The sequence below is a fragment of the Zea mays genome, chromosome 7, assembly GCF_902167145.1.
Source record: "Zea mays cultivar B73 chromosome 7, Zm-B73-REFERENCE-NAM-5.0, whole genome shotgun sequence".
NCBI classification, from domain to species: domain Eukaryota; kingdom Viridiplantae; phylum Streptophyta; class Magnoliopsida; order Poales; family Poaceae; genus Zea; species Zea mays.
Genome location: NC_050102.1, coordinates 143,906,481 through 143,923,473, shown reverse-complemented (window position 1 = coordinate 143,923,473; position 16,993 = coordinate 143,906,481). Strand labels below are relative to the sequence as shown.

At 43.1% G+C, this 16,993-nt stretch overlaps 1 protein-coding gene across 1 annotated transcript; it reads right to left on the bottom strand.

The window, feature by feature from the left end:
* Positions 1-13,849: 13,849 nt before the first annotated feature.
* LOC103632851 (uncharacterized) lies at positions 13,850-14,825 on the bottom strand. Its single transcript, XM_008654573.3, has one exon. It carries the CDS (start codon positions 14,660-14,662, stop codon positions 14,075-14,077), a length of 588 nt encoding a protein of 195 aa, XP_008652795.1. The 5' UTR covers positions 14,663-14,825; the 3' UTR covers positions 13,850-14,074.
* Positions 14,826-16,993: the final 2,168 nt, after the last annotated feature.

Sequence of the window (16,993 nt, the reverse complement as noted above, 5' to 3'; positions counted from 1 at the left end):
TTCGGCGGCGGTCGTAGCCTCTTCTGCAGCCATGTCTAGCAGTATTTGGTCAATGTGTTTAATTGTGCTCTCCAGGTTCAAATCTTCAGCTGAGGCAGCTTCAGCAGCTGCTGCCTCCGAAGGTGCAATTTCAATATCTGTCCCCTCTGCAGCCGCTGGTATTTTCTGGGCTGAAGCTCTTGGCGGCGTCTTGTCGATCACCTCTGTCACGGTGATAATTCTTTGTTTCTTCGCCTTGATTGTTTTCTTCAATTTTTCGGGCTCCTTGTCCTTCTGAAAAAACTTTGTCAGTTGAGGGCCCAGTGGACTTAGCTTCGCAGGTAAAGATTCGGTCATTACCTTCAGAATTTCCTCAACGACAGCAGCAGAAGGTGATGCGGGGGTTTCTTCTGCTTCGGATATTTGTTGCTTCGGAGAAGAAGCTTTCCTCTTCTTCGGAATTTTCTTTTTTAATGGTTCTTTTTCTTCATTCATGGCCTCAGTTATCCTTTTTCTTTTTTGGCCCCCAGCACCCTTGTTCAGATTTTCATAATCAGGGTAATCAAAGCCCAAGGCGTCCAACACTCGATTTAGCCTTCGCTTCGGACGGGTGCCGAAGGCTGCGGTCATCAATTGATCTTCTTTTTTGGAATAATTGCCAAGTATTTCATTACACATTGCTTCAATCGTATCTAGCCACTCTTGGCAAGGTGCTTTAAAGTACTTTTTAAACTTGAAATAGTAAGGTAAACGTACGAGTTCACCTTCTTTCTTTTCCTCCTGTAGCTTCGGCATTTCCCATTCTTTCAAACTGGGAAAAACTTTGAATGCTAAAAACTCTTGAACCAGGTCCCTTGTGCTGATATGCTCTGCAATAATTATGAATTCACTCATTGCTTGTTGTGTTGGACCTTCGGGTGTCATGTTGCAGCGAGGTCGGGTTTCTCCGAAGATTAATTCCAGCGGGCTTTGTACAAGCTTTTCCTTGTCGTCGTCAACCTTGACATAGAACCACTCTGATTTCCAGCCTGCTGCCCACTTGCTTCGGTAGCTAATTACAGGAAACTTTGTAGTCTTCCGATAGGCGAAATTATAGCAACCAAAATTATCGTGCAATCCATCTTTTCTAGCCTTTGTTTGATAATGCAACTCGTGAACCCGGCAAAAGCTGTCCGCAAATGGTTCCACTGATTGGCTTCGGAGTGCCCAGATATAAACAATAAGCCTAACGATAGCGTTAGGGGTCAGCTGATGAAAATAGATGCCGAACCTTTTCAACACCTCTGCAATAATCCCATGTAGGGGGAACCTTAATCCAGCCTTTAGAAAGCTTTTGAAAATAACAATTTCATCTTTCTCCGGTTTTGGGGTAGTCTCTTCTCCCCCAAAGCGCAAAAGCTTCTTCTGATTTTCAGTGAAAAAGCCCGATTTTACCATCTTGGACAGATCAGCCTTCGAAACAGTAGATTTCCCGAAGTCCAAGTGGCTCGGCTTGCTTGACATGGCAATGCGATAATCATCTTCAGAATCAGTTTCCTCAATATCTTCTTCCTCTGCTTCAGCGATTGCTTGTTCTGCTTGTTCTGCATCATCATGAGGGATCTTTTCCGAAGTCACTAGCCCGGATCGTTGCATGGCTTCGGAGATAGGGAGAGTCTCCGAAGCTTCAGTTTCGTCCCCCTCGCGCTCAACCCTGGCGGTAGAGCGGACTCTGGCCATTTAATTATGAACTTGTGAAACTTTAATATTTTCTTCCTCCGAAGCAGGCTTCAAACTGGAGCTTCGTTCGATTCCGACAGACAAGGTTCGGCGATGGTTAAAAATTTTGGCAGGAAAACAGTGCAAATAGCAATGAATGCTGTGGTAACTTCACACCTACTCGTCTATTTATATAGTGCTGCAGGTAAGAAGGCGAAGCGCCAGAATTTTTACACCAGGCGGACACCCGCTTGCGCTCGCTGCGCGGTGGACCGCAGGGACAAACAGTAACTCTGCAAGGTGGGACCGCTACGTGCTGGGAAATTAAATCGTTTCTCGGCAACGAGCTCAGGGAAGGTGTTTTTTGGACCTTCGGCTCCCCGAAGCTTAAGAGACTTTTTTCACGGATCAAGCTCGTTACGAAAAACGATCTAGCACCGCGAAAGGGGCTACTGTTGGGTCTATGCTTCGTCGCCGAAGGTCTTCAAGGGAGAAGCGGCTTTCGGCTGAAGCTGTTTGTATGAGATGGCCGAAGGTTCCTCTTCATGAAGCTTCGACATTATAAACCGACTTAAAGATAGAATGACTTTTTAGTCCATAAAGGTCTGAGTCAATGTTGTAAGCTTTCATAAGGGGCATACTTGTAATTCCTCACAGGCTGCGTCCTGTGCCTATAAATAGTTAACAGTATTCCGTTGCTGTTCACGCGTTCTGTTAATTGCAATAGCATCTTTCAAGAACCAACCTTTGTCAAGGCAGAGGTATTATTGTTCGATAATTGGATACATTAAGTAAATATGATATAATATAATTCGTCTATGATTTATTTACCCTTTTTATATCCTTTATGTTATGTTATCTTATACGATCTATTAAAATTTTATTACGAAGCTATGAGCTTTGTAGTTATGTTTTCACCAACCTTCGTTCAAGGTTCATTATCCTCAAGGGAATAATGTTTCATAGGCGAAGGATATTAACCTTTAACATTTTATGTTGCCTTGTTCTTAATTCATAGCATTTGAGAACAAGTCCCCAACAAGATGCGTCCACCAGTGAACCACATTTTACATAATGCATCGCATTGCATAACTAACTACATAGTGCAACATAATTAATATTATTATATATCATAAACTGGTTCTAACGAGCTTTGCTACATGACTGTTGAAGTGATCCTATATTTACGGAGGAAATAAAGTATTTAAATGAGATTTTTTGTTTTATGCATGCCATTCCATTTCCTTTCATCGTATATTCCTGCCATCCTAAATATTTGCACATGCTGATGGAAACAGATTTTTACGTAGTGTACTGAATTGCATAAATAACTACATTGTGTAGCATAATTCGTATTAGTATATATCATAAACTTGTTCTAACGAACCTACCTGCATGGTTGTTGTAGCGATCCTATATTTATGAAGTCATCCAATTTTTGCGCACAATCAGTGAAAATGAAAATGTGATCCAAAATTTGCACACATGCAATGTAAACTCACATGAACTGCAATAATTATTGAATCTACCATAAAATAGGATCTGCACGCATGCGCCTGCGCGTGTGCACGGGTCTAGTGGCTGGGCGATGTTTTTATGCCATCTCTATTAACTATATACGTGTGTTCTGTAAATTATTTATATGTTATTTGTGCAAAAAAAAACAGAACCGTAATTTATGACGTGCATCCCACGCGGGGGGTTAGGATGTTGGACCGGTGATTTGACTGACGAACATGGGGGAGGTTTGACCTGGTGCACACAGGCGTGGAGTGTGGGTGGACACGCCGGTGCGGTCCAACTAGGTCGCGGGGCTGGTCAACGAGGGCTTCCTCTACCATTTTGAAGCCTCGAGCTACCTGTGCTCATTCATATTGAAAGAAGTCATTCCATGTAAAGTAAAATATCACGACTATTAGTATCTTAGCTAGGCCAGAGTTTAGAGTACTAACAAAAATTAGTAGACTAAATCTTTGCCGAGATAGTTATTAGAGCTTAGGTGAAAACTTTGATGTATAGAATGTGTCATGCATATATGGTCGTAAACACAAAACTTTTATGTATATAAATGTATGATATAATTTAATTCCATGTTGCTTTCAATATCAATATAAGCAGTCCTAGACTTCAGGGATTAGGGTTTTGGGCGTGGAGGCGGCTGCGGCCTCGCAAGGCACGAATGGCGGCGGTGGCGATTGTCTGAGGTATGAGCGGTGGTGAGAGCACCTAGAGGGGGGTGAATAGGTGATCCTGTAAAATTAAATACTAAATAGCCACAAACTTGATACACACGATTTAGCAAGTGGCTATGTAACATGCTCGTGCGAACAAAACAATCACAAGAAGCAACACACGATACACGCGATTTTTATCCCGTGGTTCGGCCAAGTAACACTTGCCTACTTCCACGTTGCGGCGTCCCATGGACGAGGGTTGCACTCAACCCCTTTCAAGCGATCCAATGATCAAATTGAATACCACGACTTTCTTCGTTAGTCTTTCTCCCGTTTGCAAGGAATCTCCACAATTTGGAGCCTCTCGCCCTTACAATGATGATCACAAAAGAAACACAAAAGTAAGGGAGGGGAGCTACACACACAAGACTCAAATACGCAACACAAGCGTCTATTATTATAGGATATTCTATACAGTTTGATAAATACCTTGTGTCTTAAACAAAAACCTAATTCAAGACGGTTTATTGGACAAAACGACTTAACCAAATACCTTTTTAAACGGTTATGAATTAAAAATTGTCTTATATAGTATCTTTTAAGACAGTTATAACCATCTTAAATGCGAGACATCTTTTGCGACTCCATTAAATTTGGACACTTCATAAGCGTCTTACTAACTGAAAATTAACCGCCTCATATAACAAGTTATGTTGTAGTGATTGTCACATAGGAGTGGGACTTTGCTCAGATTGTAGCCAAAGTCCCGGAGGGTTTGCCTCATCCAAAGTAGTTGCGCGCAACACTCTCCTGCGGCAACGTACTCGGCCTCAGCGGTGGATAGGGCAACTGATGTCTGTTTCTTGGAACTCCAGGACACCAGGGACCTTCCTAGAAATTAGCATGTCTCTGATGTGCTCTTCCTATCAACCTTGCACCCGGCATAATCGGAGTCTGAGTACCCAATTAAGTCAAAGGTAGACCCCTTTGGATACCATATCCCGAAGCAAGGCGTAGCAACTAGATACCTTAGAATTCACTTAACGGCCACAAGGTGACACTACTCCTTGGGGTCGGATTGATATCTAGCACACATGCATACACTAAGCATAATGTCCGGTCTACTAGCACAAAGATAAAGTAATGAACCTATCATTGACCGGTATGCCTTTTGATCAACAGACTTACCTCCTTTGTTGAGGTCAACATGCCCGTCGGTTCCCATCGGTGTCTTCACGGGCTTGGCGTCCTTCATCCCAAACCTCTTGAGAAGATCATGAGTGTACTTTGTTTGGGAGATGAAAGTGCCGTCTTTGAGTTGCTTCACTTGGAACCCAAGGAAGTAGGTCAACTCGCCCATCATCGACATCTCGAACTTTTGCATCATCACCCTGCTAAACTCCTCATAAGATTTTTGGTTAGTAGAACCAAATATTATGTCATCGACAAAAATTTGGCACACAAATAGATCACCATCACAAGTCTTAGTAAAAAGAGTGGGATCAGCTTTCCCAACCTTGAAAGCATTAGCAATTAAGAAATCTCTAAGGCATTCATACCATGCTCTTGGGGCTTGCTTAAGTCCATAGAGCGCCTTAGAGAGCTTATACACGTGGTCGGGATACCTGTCATCCTCAAAGCCAGGGGGTTGTTCCACGTACACCTCCTCCTTGATTGGCCCATTGAGGAAAGCGCTCTTTACGTCCATTTGGTACAACCTAAAAGAATGGTGAGCGACATAGGCTAACAATATTCGAATTGACTCTAGCCTAGCCATAGGAGCAAAAGTTTCCTCAAAATCCAAACCTGCGTCTTGGGCATAACCTTTTGCCACAAGTCGAGCCTTGTTTCTTGTCACCACTCTGTGCTCGTCTTGCTTGTTGCGGAACACCCACTTGGTTCCCACAACGTTTTTCTTTGGACGTGGCACCAGGCTCCAGACTTCATTTCTTTTGAAGTTGTTGAGCTCTTCCTGCATGGCCAACAACCAGTCCGGATCCTGCAAGGCCTCTTCTACCCTGAAAGGCTCAATAGAAGAGACAAACGAGTAATGCTCACAAAAATTAGCTAAGCGTGAGCGAGTAGTTACTCCCTTGCTGATATCACCCAGAATTTGATCGACGGGGTGATTTCGTTGGATCGTTGCTCGGACTTGGGTTGGAGGGGCCCGTGGTGCTTCTTCCTCCATCAATTGATCTTCCTGTGCTCCCCCTGATACTTCCCTTCTTCTTGAAGTACTTGGTCATCTTCATGAGTTGGGGGATGCACCATTGTAGAGGAAGATGGTTGATCTTGCTCCTGTTGTTCCTGTGGTCGCACATCACCTATCGCCATTGTGTGCATTGCGGCCGTCGGAACTTCATCCTCATCTATGTCATCAAGATCAACTTGCTCTCTTGGAGAGCCATTAGTTTCATAAAATACAACGTCGCTAGAGACTTCAACTAATCCTGATGATTTGTTGAAGACCTTATACGCCTTTGTATTTGAGTCATATCCTATTAAAAAACCCTTCTACAGCCTTGGGAGCAAATTTAGAATGTCTACCTTTCTTCACCAGAATGTAGCATTTGCTCCCAAATACACGAAAATAAGAAACATTGGGTTTGTTACTAGTAAGAAGTTCGTAGGAGGTCTTCTTGAGGAGGCGATGCAGATAGAGCCGGTTTATGGCATGGCAGGCTGTGTTCACAGCTTCCGACCAAAACCGCTTAGGCGTCTTGAACTCTCCAAGCATCGTTCTCACCATGTCAATAAGCGTCCTGTTCTTCCTCTCTACCACACCATTTTGCTGTGGTGTGTAGGGAGCGGAGAACTCGTGCTTGATGCCTTCCTCCGCAAGAAACTCTTCAACTTGTAGATTCTTGAACTCAGACCCATTGTCGCTCCTTATCTTTTTCACTTTAAGCTCAAACTCATTTTGAGCTCTCTTTAAGAAGCGCTTTAGGGTCCCTTGGGTTTTTGACTTATCCTGTAAAAAGAACACCCAAGTGAAGCGGGAAAAATCATCAACAATTACAAGACCATACTTACTTCCCCCGATGCTTAGATAGGCAACGGGTCCAAAAAGATCCATGTGAAGGAGGTCCAGTGGTCTTGATGTTGTCATCACACATTCTTGTCGTGATGTGTGCTTCCCACCTGTTTCCCTACCTGACATGCTGCACAAGGTCTGTCTTTCTCAAAACAGACATCGGTTAGTCCTAACTCATGATCTCCCTTTAGAAGCTTATGAAGGTTTTTCATCCCAACATGTGCTAGACGGCGATGCCAAAGCCAGCCCATATTAGTCTTAGCTATTAAGCATGCATCTAGATCGGCATTCTCTTTCGAAAAATCAACTAAGTAGAGCTTGCCTTCTAGTACACCCTTAAAAGCTAGTGAACCATCACTTCTTCTAAAAACAGATACATCTACATTTGTGAATAAACAATTATAACCCATGTTACACAATTGACTCACAGATAACATATTATACCCGAGTGATTCAACTAAAAACACATTAGAGATAGAATGCTCGGATGTAATGGCTATTTTTCCTAATCCTTTGACCTTGCCTTGGTTCCCATCCCCAAAGATGATTGAATCCTGGGAATTCTTGTTCTTGACGTAGGAGGTGAACATTTTCTTCTCCCCCGTCATGTGGTTCGTGCATCCGCTGTTGATGATCCAGCTTGAGCCCCTAGATGCATAAACCTGCAAGACAATTTAAGCTTGGGTTTTAGGTACCCAACTCTTGTTGGGTCCTACAAGGTTAGTCACAATAACTTTTGGAACCCAAATACAAGTCTTGTCTCCCTTGCATTTGGATCCCAGCTTCCTAGCAATTACTTTTGCATTCTTACATGAAAGTACAAAAGAAGTATTGCATGCATGATAAATAGTAGAAAGTCCATTGCACATTCTCCTAGGAGCATGAGACACAACATGATTTCTCCTAGGCCTACTTCTACCATGAACACAAGTGGAACTAGATGCAAACATAGCATGTGAGTCATTATAAGTAGCATGATCATAACATCCATTATTACGAGTATGACTAGTAAATTTCCTATCATAAATATAGGCATGGTTCCTTTGAGGACTACTACTCATAGGGGCCTTCCTTTTCTCTTTGTCGAGAATGGGAATCCTATGACTTGTTAAGTTCTTGGTTTCCTTTCGAAAACCAAGTCCATCCTTAATTGAGGGGTGTCTACCAACAGTGTAGGCATCCCTAGCAAATTGTAATTTATCAAAATCAACTTTGCAAGTCTTAAGTTGAGCACTAAGACTTGCCACCTCATTGTTTAATTAGGCATCAACATCAAAATCCTTACATCTATTACAAATAATAACATGCTCTACACATGAACTAGTTTTATTACCTTCCTCTAGCTTAGCATTTAATTCATCATTTAAATTCTTTAAACTAGAGACATATTCATGGCAAATAGACAACTCAGAAGATAGCACTTCATTTTTCTTAATTTTTAAAGCAAGAGATTTTTGCACACTAACAAATTTGTCATGTTCCTCGTATAAAATATCCTCTTGCTTTTCTAGCAGTCTATCTTTTTTATTTAGAGCATCAATTAATTCATTAATTTTCTCTTCCTTAGCTCTATCTAAACCCTTAAACAATTCAGAGTAATCTACTTCATCATCAGAAGATTCCTCATCACTAGAAGAAGAGTACTTAGGAGTATCTTGAATACATACCTTCTTCTCCTTAGCCATAAGACATGCATGACGTTCGTTGGGGAAGATTGAAGACTTGTCGAAGGCCGAGGCTGCCAGTCCTTCATCGTCAAAGTCAGATGAAGAGCAGTCAGAATCCCATTCCTTTCCAAGGTGTGCCTCGCCCTTCGCCTTCTTGTAGTTTTTCTTCTTCTCCCTCTTCCCGTACTTTTCTTGTCCCTGGTCATTATCATTATCGGGGCACTGTGCTATGAAATGACCAGTCTTACTGCATTTGAAGCAGGAGCACTTTCCCCTTGTTTTATTCTTGTTGGGTATTCCTTGTGTCCTTTCAAGGCGGTTTTGAAGCGCTTGATGATGAGCGCCATTTCGTCCTCGTTGAGCCCGGCAGCCTCCACTTGTGCTACCTTGCTCGGTAGTGTCTCCCTACTGCTCGTTGCTTTGAGGGCAACGAGTTACGGCTCGTAGATGGGCAGTGGACCATTTAGCGCATCATCAACGTATCGCGCCTCCTTCACCATCATGCGCCCGCTCACAATTTTTTCGAGGATCTCCTCAGGCGTCATCTTGGTGTACCTGGGTTTTCACGAATACGATTGACAAGATAGGGGTCAATTACAGTAAATGACCTTAGCATGAGTCGGACGACATCATGATCCGTCCATCTTGTGCTTCCATAGCTTCGGATCTTGTTGGCCAAAGTCTTGAGCCTGTTGTAGGTCTGAGTTGGCTCTTCTCCCCTGATCATCGCGAACCTTCCCAGCTCGCCTTCCACTAGTTCCATCTTTGTGATCATAGTGGCATCATTTCCCTCATGTGATATCTTGAGGGTATCCCAGATCTATTTGGCGTTGTCCAAGCCACTTACTTTGTTATACTCATCCCTGCAAAGAGATGCTAACAAAACAGTAGTAGCTTGGGCATTTTTATGGTTTTGCTCATTAATAATCACAGGATTATCGGTACTATCAAAATGCATCCCATTTTCTACAATTTCCCATATGCTAGGATGGAGAGAGAATAAATGACTACGCATTTTATGACTCCAAAACGAATAGTCCTCTCCATGAAAGTGTGGAGGTTTTCCAAGGGGAATTGATAGTAAATGCACATTTGAATTATAGGGCATGCGAGAGTAATCAAAAGAATAATTTTGATTGACCGTCTTTTTCTTGGACGAGGAGTCGTCGTCGTCCCTTGGTGAAGAGGAAGACGCATCGCTGTCGTAGTAGATGATCTTCTTGATGCGCCTCTTCTTCTTCCCGTCCCTCTTTTTGTGACTCGAGCCTGAGTCAGTGGGCTTGTCATCTCTTGGCTCGTTGAAGAGGTACTCCTTCTTGTCGTTGACCACCATCCCTTTTCCCTTAGGATCCATCTCTTCGGGCGGTTAGTCCCTTAGATGAAGAGTACGACTCCGATACCAATTGAGAGCACCTAGAGGGGTTAAATAGGTGATCCTGTAAAATCAAATACTAAATAGCTACAAACTTGATTATTGAAGTGTTAGTTAAATCAAGTGGCTATGTAACACGCTCGTGCGAACAAAACAATCACAAGAAGCAACACACGAGACATGCGATTTTTATCCCGTGGTTCGGCCAAGTAACACTTGTCTACTTCCACGTTGTGGCGTCCCAATGGACGAGGGTTGCACTCAACCCCTTTCAAGTGATCCAATGATCAACTTGAATACCACGACTTTCTTCCTTATAGTCTTTCTCCCGTTTGCGAGGAATCTCCACAATTTGGAGCCTCTCGTCCTTACAATGATGATCACAAAAGAAACACAGAAGTAAGGGATGGGAGCTACACACACAAGACTCAAATACGCAGCACAACCACGCACACAAGTGAAGACTTGAGCTCAAATGACAACACAGGGAGATCACAACTCGAATGGAGCTCAAATCACTAACACAACGAATCAAATGTGTGGGAGCGGATTCTAGATGTCTTAGTGTGCTTAGAGAATGCTTGATTTACTCCTCCATGCGCCTAGGGGTCCCTTTTATAGCCCCAAGGCAGCTAGGAGCCGTTGGAGACAATCTTGGAAGGCAATTCCTTCCTTCTGTCGAGTGGTGCACCGGACAGTCTGGTGCACCACCGGACAGCTACTGTAGCAGTCCGGTGCGCGATCTCCTTCCATATCTGTCGCACTCGACCGTTGGTCCTCGGGATCGGTTGGCGCACCGAACAGTCCGGTGCACACCAGACAGTCCGGTGTGCCCAACCGACCGTTGGCGCGACCATGTGTCACGTGTTGCTCGCGCGGCCGATCGTTGGCCGCTGGCGTCACTGGTTCACCGGACAGTCCGATGCACCACCGGACAGTCCACTGAATTATAGCCACGTCGCCTTCTTTTTTCCCAAGAGCGCCTAGTTGACGCCGAGCCAGCCTGGGGCCACCGGACAGTCCGGTGCGTCAGGTCCGAGCAGTTGTTGGCTGTCCACAGCCAACCTTTTTCCAATTCAAATCTTCTTGTCTTGACACTGTTTCTAGCACTAGGACAAACATGTTCGTATTCAAAAACCAATTTACTACGTCTAGAAACACACCTTGTTATATGACTTTCACTTCTCACTTTATTTATCACATAAGTACTTAATCAATCGTGTTGTGCATTTAATCACTAAAACATTATAGAAATGGCCCAAGGGCACATTTCCCTTTCAGGTGGCCGGACATTGACGACGACGAGCGATGACGGCCGCCACCGTGACTGCCTGAGGTGCGATCAACGACGGTGACAGCGACCGCTTGGAGCGCGGCGGCGACTGCCCGAGGGGCATCCGACGACGACGACCTCCTCCCATCCAGCACGTCCCATGCTCCGACAACGACCACCTCTGATCCAGCGAACTCTGAGGACGACCTCCGATTCGGTGGCCTCAAGGCCGTCCTCCGACGATAAAATCCCTGATTCTTGTTTATGCCTTCCAAGATTGTGTTTTGTGCCTACTACCTACACTATTTATGCTTTCTATTGAGGATTTTTATGATGATGAATACGACATCTCTCACGTGGCTTGGTTTTTTACGGTAACCACCTGGATTCGCGCACATTTGTTATGGGATGTCAAACGTGATATCACGCTGACCATTGTAAAAACATTGTGGATTTTTACGCCTACCACTATCACTATTTATGCTCAAAATAAAGGATTTTTATGCTCAAACCTGGGAATGCGCCTACCAATGTCTCACATGCATATTTTTTGCGTGCATAGTAAAAAAGGGAATCCCTTGATTTATGTTGTTCGTATCTACCATAAAAAATCAAATCCCTTAATTAACTCCCATAATCAAATCCCCTGATTTATGGTGGCCGCATCAGAGTTACCAACGTCTCTCACTTGGGTCGGTGTTTACGATCAAAACTTATGGTTTTTACGCACAAAAATGAAGGTTTTTATGCTCGAACCTGGAGATACGTCCACCATTGTATCGCATGCCAGCTTTTTATTCCTATCATAATTTTCGAATCTAAAACCAATCAAAAAAATGTACCTGTCATAAAATTATGCCTTGCCATAAAATTAGATCACACATGTGCGCCTGATCAAACCGCCCCTAATTTCCGCCACCAAATCGTACCTGCCATAAAACTGCCCATATTTTCCACGGGGCGTTTGGTTGGGCCCATATTAGAACTTTTTCATCAATTATGATGCACAATGTAAGTATTTATGCAACTTTCTATAAGGATTTATGCTTCGCGCGATACCTGACATCCAATTTTTGCGCGTATGCAGTGTAAACGAAAATACCATCCAAAATTTGCGCACATGCAATGAAAACTCACACGACCTGCCATAATTATCGAATCTATCATAAAAATAAGAAATGCATGCATGTGCCTGGTGTGGGACATGTTTCAGTGACCGACTTGTGTTTTTATGCTATCTCTATGAATTATTTACGCTATTTTATGAACTATTTATGTTATTTACGAAAAAACATAACCGCAATTTATGGCGAGCGTCCCACACAGCGATTAGGGTGTTGGATCGGGGCATGTGGGGAGATTGACCTGATGCAGAGGGGCGGCTGGGGCTTTCTGTAACGATTGGAAGTCCTAGGCTTCCAATACACCCTCCCTATTTGTGTGTATATAAAATTCAATTTTGTTGGAAAATTTGAAACAAGATGGGAAAACTACCACTGCGGCTAATTTTAGAAAACCGATATTGAAAACATATTTCCACTTGCCTCAATGCTGACGGTTCTAAAAAACGCAAGTGAAAATAGGTTTGAACCGTCTCTATAGAGCTTCTCTGTACTAGTAGTTCATGGTTGAATTATTTGTGATTTCTAGAGGCACTTGGATTATATTAATCATACTGGATATATATATGCGCCCGTGTATAGTGATCATATTATATGGTGCCCCTGCATTACTATACTCTTATATAGTTCGCTAAAGAGCTCTACTTTCGGTCGAGTACTAAATCTTTTACATATCGAAATCGTCCCATTTAGTGCTAATCGTCCGTGTAACGCTGCATTGCTCCATTGGCAGACTTTATCGGCCTTTTTTTATGAACTAAATATGAGTGAACGGTTGGAGCAACTTACCCATCATCACTACATAAGTAGTGTGTCAAGCACTTCCTGCTTGGGGGCCGACTGAGCTGCTGGACCATCACAGGTCACTGGAGGTTTAAAGCTGACCAACTATAGTCAAATCAGGCTTTTAAAGTACTAAAAACATGCAAGTTTCCTAAGAAAAAGCACTGAACCCATCACATTTGCTTTCACGAACTGGCTGATGCCTGCGTTCATCATTTCGGGGCAAGCGATAGGATGCCAAGACCTATGTTATATGAAATGGATGAAGCGAAAATCAGTCGCACATTTTTCCTAATTAAGCTGGTGTTTATATGTAGACTGAATGAATGAAGGTAGTTTCCACGTGGTGTTGAGCTGCTGTTTGATTGTTGTGAGCTAGGTTTGGTATATGTTTGGTTGCCTGTGTGTGGTGCGGAGAAAGATTCGCACGATATTCAAAGCACTCGGGCCAGACTCTATGGATACGAGCAGATTTGTCACATCTCCGGAGCCAGCCAAGCCAACAGCTTGCCTGGCTCACACAGCTAGGCTGTCGGGAGAAGCCAGCCAATCGGGAAGATTTTTAGCCCTTATCAAAAAGTTTAGCTAAAATGGTGAGATTTTCTCATTTGTGTGCAAAATTTATTCATGGTTCTAGATAGTAATTAAATGAGAAACGAACACAAGAGGCATGGAAGTTGGAACAACTCAAGCAATACACACAATACACTTCATATTCCAGCTAGTAGAAGTGATAGCGACCATTCTATGTTTAAATGGAAGAAGAGCATTATATTCATGTATTTCATCATTAGAGGAAAACCACTCTCTCTGTTACACCAAACGGCGATGCCTTGCATCAACCTAGAACTTCGTGCATGCTCTCTCGTATCTAGTTATTACTGCACCACGGTATAAATTCCACCCACCTTCTATTGTCACTCAACTAGTTAGTAGCACTCTCTTTTGTCCTTACAGAAAACAGGATCATGCACTAGAAGCTCCTATTCATCCTCTTCCGAAACCTCTTTATGAACATGTCACAGGCCTGGTCAATCTCATCCTCCATGACGAACTCCAAACCTTCCACCTTCCGGTTGCTCCTGATGATGTCGATGACGGAGGGCTCGTCGAGCGCATCAAGTGCACCGAGATCATCGTCACGGTGGCCTTCTTCTCCATCGTCGTCATCCTTGTCGTCGTCATAATATTCGTCATCGAACAATGAGTGCGTCCAGTCAGGGTAGTAATCGTGATCATCTTCTACAAACATCGCCACCTCAGAGAGATCGACCACACCATCTTGTTCACAATCAGTATTAGTATCAGCTGGCGCCTGCTGGATCCCCGCAGCCACCTTCTGCAAGACAAGCGCCCTATCGTCGCCATACTCCAACCTGGCCTGATTCTCCCGGTCCGACGATGACACCAGCGCATGTATCCTGCGAGAGATTGCCCGGACCGTTGCTATCTTGCGGCGGAGCGAGGCCAGGATGAAGAGCTTTGTTCTTAGGGTGTCAGTCTTGCTCCTGAACACAGTCGCCGCCTTCTTCAGCAGCTCCGGGGCCTTGCGCATCCTCATCTTGGAGTCGGTGGATGGGAGAGCTAATAACGTACGCTGCTTATTATCAAGGATGATTTACAATAGGGCTCTGTTGTGGCTGAAGCTCTTTGCATGTGTAGGTTGGTGAGTTGCAGAGGAAGGACATATGACATATGAGACAGTAGTATAGGTTTCTTTAGAGTCACGGGTCTTGCCTTGACGCCCAATGAGGGTACTTATAGGCTTATGGCCACGCACGCGAGCTAGGTGACTAACAAGCGCGGATCTGTACGTGTGGAGCTCTTCTCATGTCAAGACCAGGCTTTTGGCAGCTCTTTCTCTCTAAAGGAGGCTCAGGACTAAGGTCCTGTTTGTTTCGGATTATAATCTCTCTAGATTATATAATTCAGCGTAAATAATCTAATAGGTAAACAAACATCTAGATTATGGGTTCAGATTATATAATCTAAAGCTCAGATTATGATAATCTCATAATCTCCTCAAGAGTAGCTTATTTGAGATTTTTTTTAGCAAAAGACTCACCACCCATGGTTATGTAAATAAAAATTACAATATATGTCATACTTGTTTGCTCACCAAAAATAAACAAACAAGGATATTAGTGTCTTTAAGAATAATCTACATTTGTATAATCTAGACTACCAAACAACTACATATAGATTATAATATGTCTAGATTATAATCTAGATTATATAATTTAGATTATAATCCGGATTATATAATCTATAAGCTGAAATAAACAGGCCCTAATAGTTACAGTAAGTCTCGACCCACTAGATCGAAAACGAGGCGAGTTCGGCTCGCGCGGGTGGCAGCCCAGCCAGTTCATGACACGTGGGGTGGGTTGGTGGGGGGGGGGGCTCCACGCTTTTAGTGAAAGCTTAAAACATAACAAGAAATACCATAAATTCCATTGAGACAAAAATATAATAAAATCTTAAATTTTAAGCGTAAATACGGGTGGTTATAACTAAGAGACGGCCAGATGGGTTATGATGACGCAAGCAACATACGAACGCGACATAACATATGTGTATGAACCTAGGTGGTTGGTCGCTTTGACATCACGAAAAACGAGGAGCGCAACATAGATGCTAATTGACCATAGATACACCTAAAAATTAGCATTAAGGTAGTGTACAAAAAACAGCATAGATATAAGTATGAAATAGCATAAAGGCCGAATGCGTCTAAGGATTAGCCTGCGCACACGGTCTAGACGAAAATGAACCTGTGATCATGACAGTTAACAGAAATACCTCATCATCCCACAGGATCACGGATAAGGTTATTGCACTTGACATAAATATTTCGCCATGATAGTACCAGAGATCTAGACTATCATAGAATGTTTAGTGCACAATACCAAAATATATATAAGCGCAACCATCTACTGAAGAATTATACATTCTGACTAAACTAGCATAATTAAAATGCTTCTGTGTGCATAAGAAGTGATCCAGCTGAGCTTAGTGGTCATGGGCTAAGCTATTGATCTTCAAATTTCAATAGCTGTATTTCAGAAGATAATGGGCAATTATTGTTCTTGCGGTGAAAGGTGAGGATTGTTGCATTAATGCTGGTTATCGCCGGAAGCAAATATGTCCTTGATAAACTCCATAGCCACATCATCCTACAATAAATAACAAAGTCCACATGTAAGGAACACAATGAAATTTATAGCATTATATGTAACCAAATAGATATAACTATTGAAATGTAACAAAAATAACCTCGTCCATATGGTATTTTTGAAAGTGGTAATCTGAACTGTTAGAATAAATTTAATATTTCAAAATAGATATGTATAAAATTTGATGTTGATTTTTTCTTATATTATCAAGAACATTATTACAAATAAGAATAAAATATTACATAAATTGTTTTATGTATTATTGCTCCTTACAACAAAAAAGTGAAAAAAATACTGAATTTGTTTTCGAATCCATACCGAATTTTATATCTATCTGTCGGGGACCATAATTAGGGGTACCCTCAAGACGCCTAATTCTCAGCTGGTAACCCCCATCAGCATAAAGCTGCAAAGGCCTGATGGGTACGATTAAGTCAGGGATCAGTCCACACGAGTGACTCGATCACGCTTCACCCGAGCCTAGCCTCGGCCGAGGGCAGCCGACCTCGAGAGACTTCCGTCTCGCCCGAGGCCCCCCTTTTAACGGCGGACACACCACCGGCTCGCCCGAGGCCTTGGCTTCGCTCAGAAGCAACCCTGACTAAATCGCCACACCGACTGACCAAGTTGCAGGAGCATTTAACGCAAAGGTGGCCTGACACCTTTATCCTGACACGCGCCCCCCGGCAGAGCCGAAGTGACCGCCGTCACTCCAC

Bases quoted from the DNA above. Each gene is read 5' to 3' on its own strand.
- LOC103632851 (XM_008654573.3), bottom strand. From the start codon at position 14,662: ATGAGGATGCGCAAGGCCCCGGAGCTGCTGAAGAAGGCGGCGACTGTG.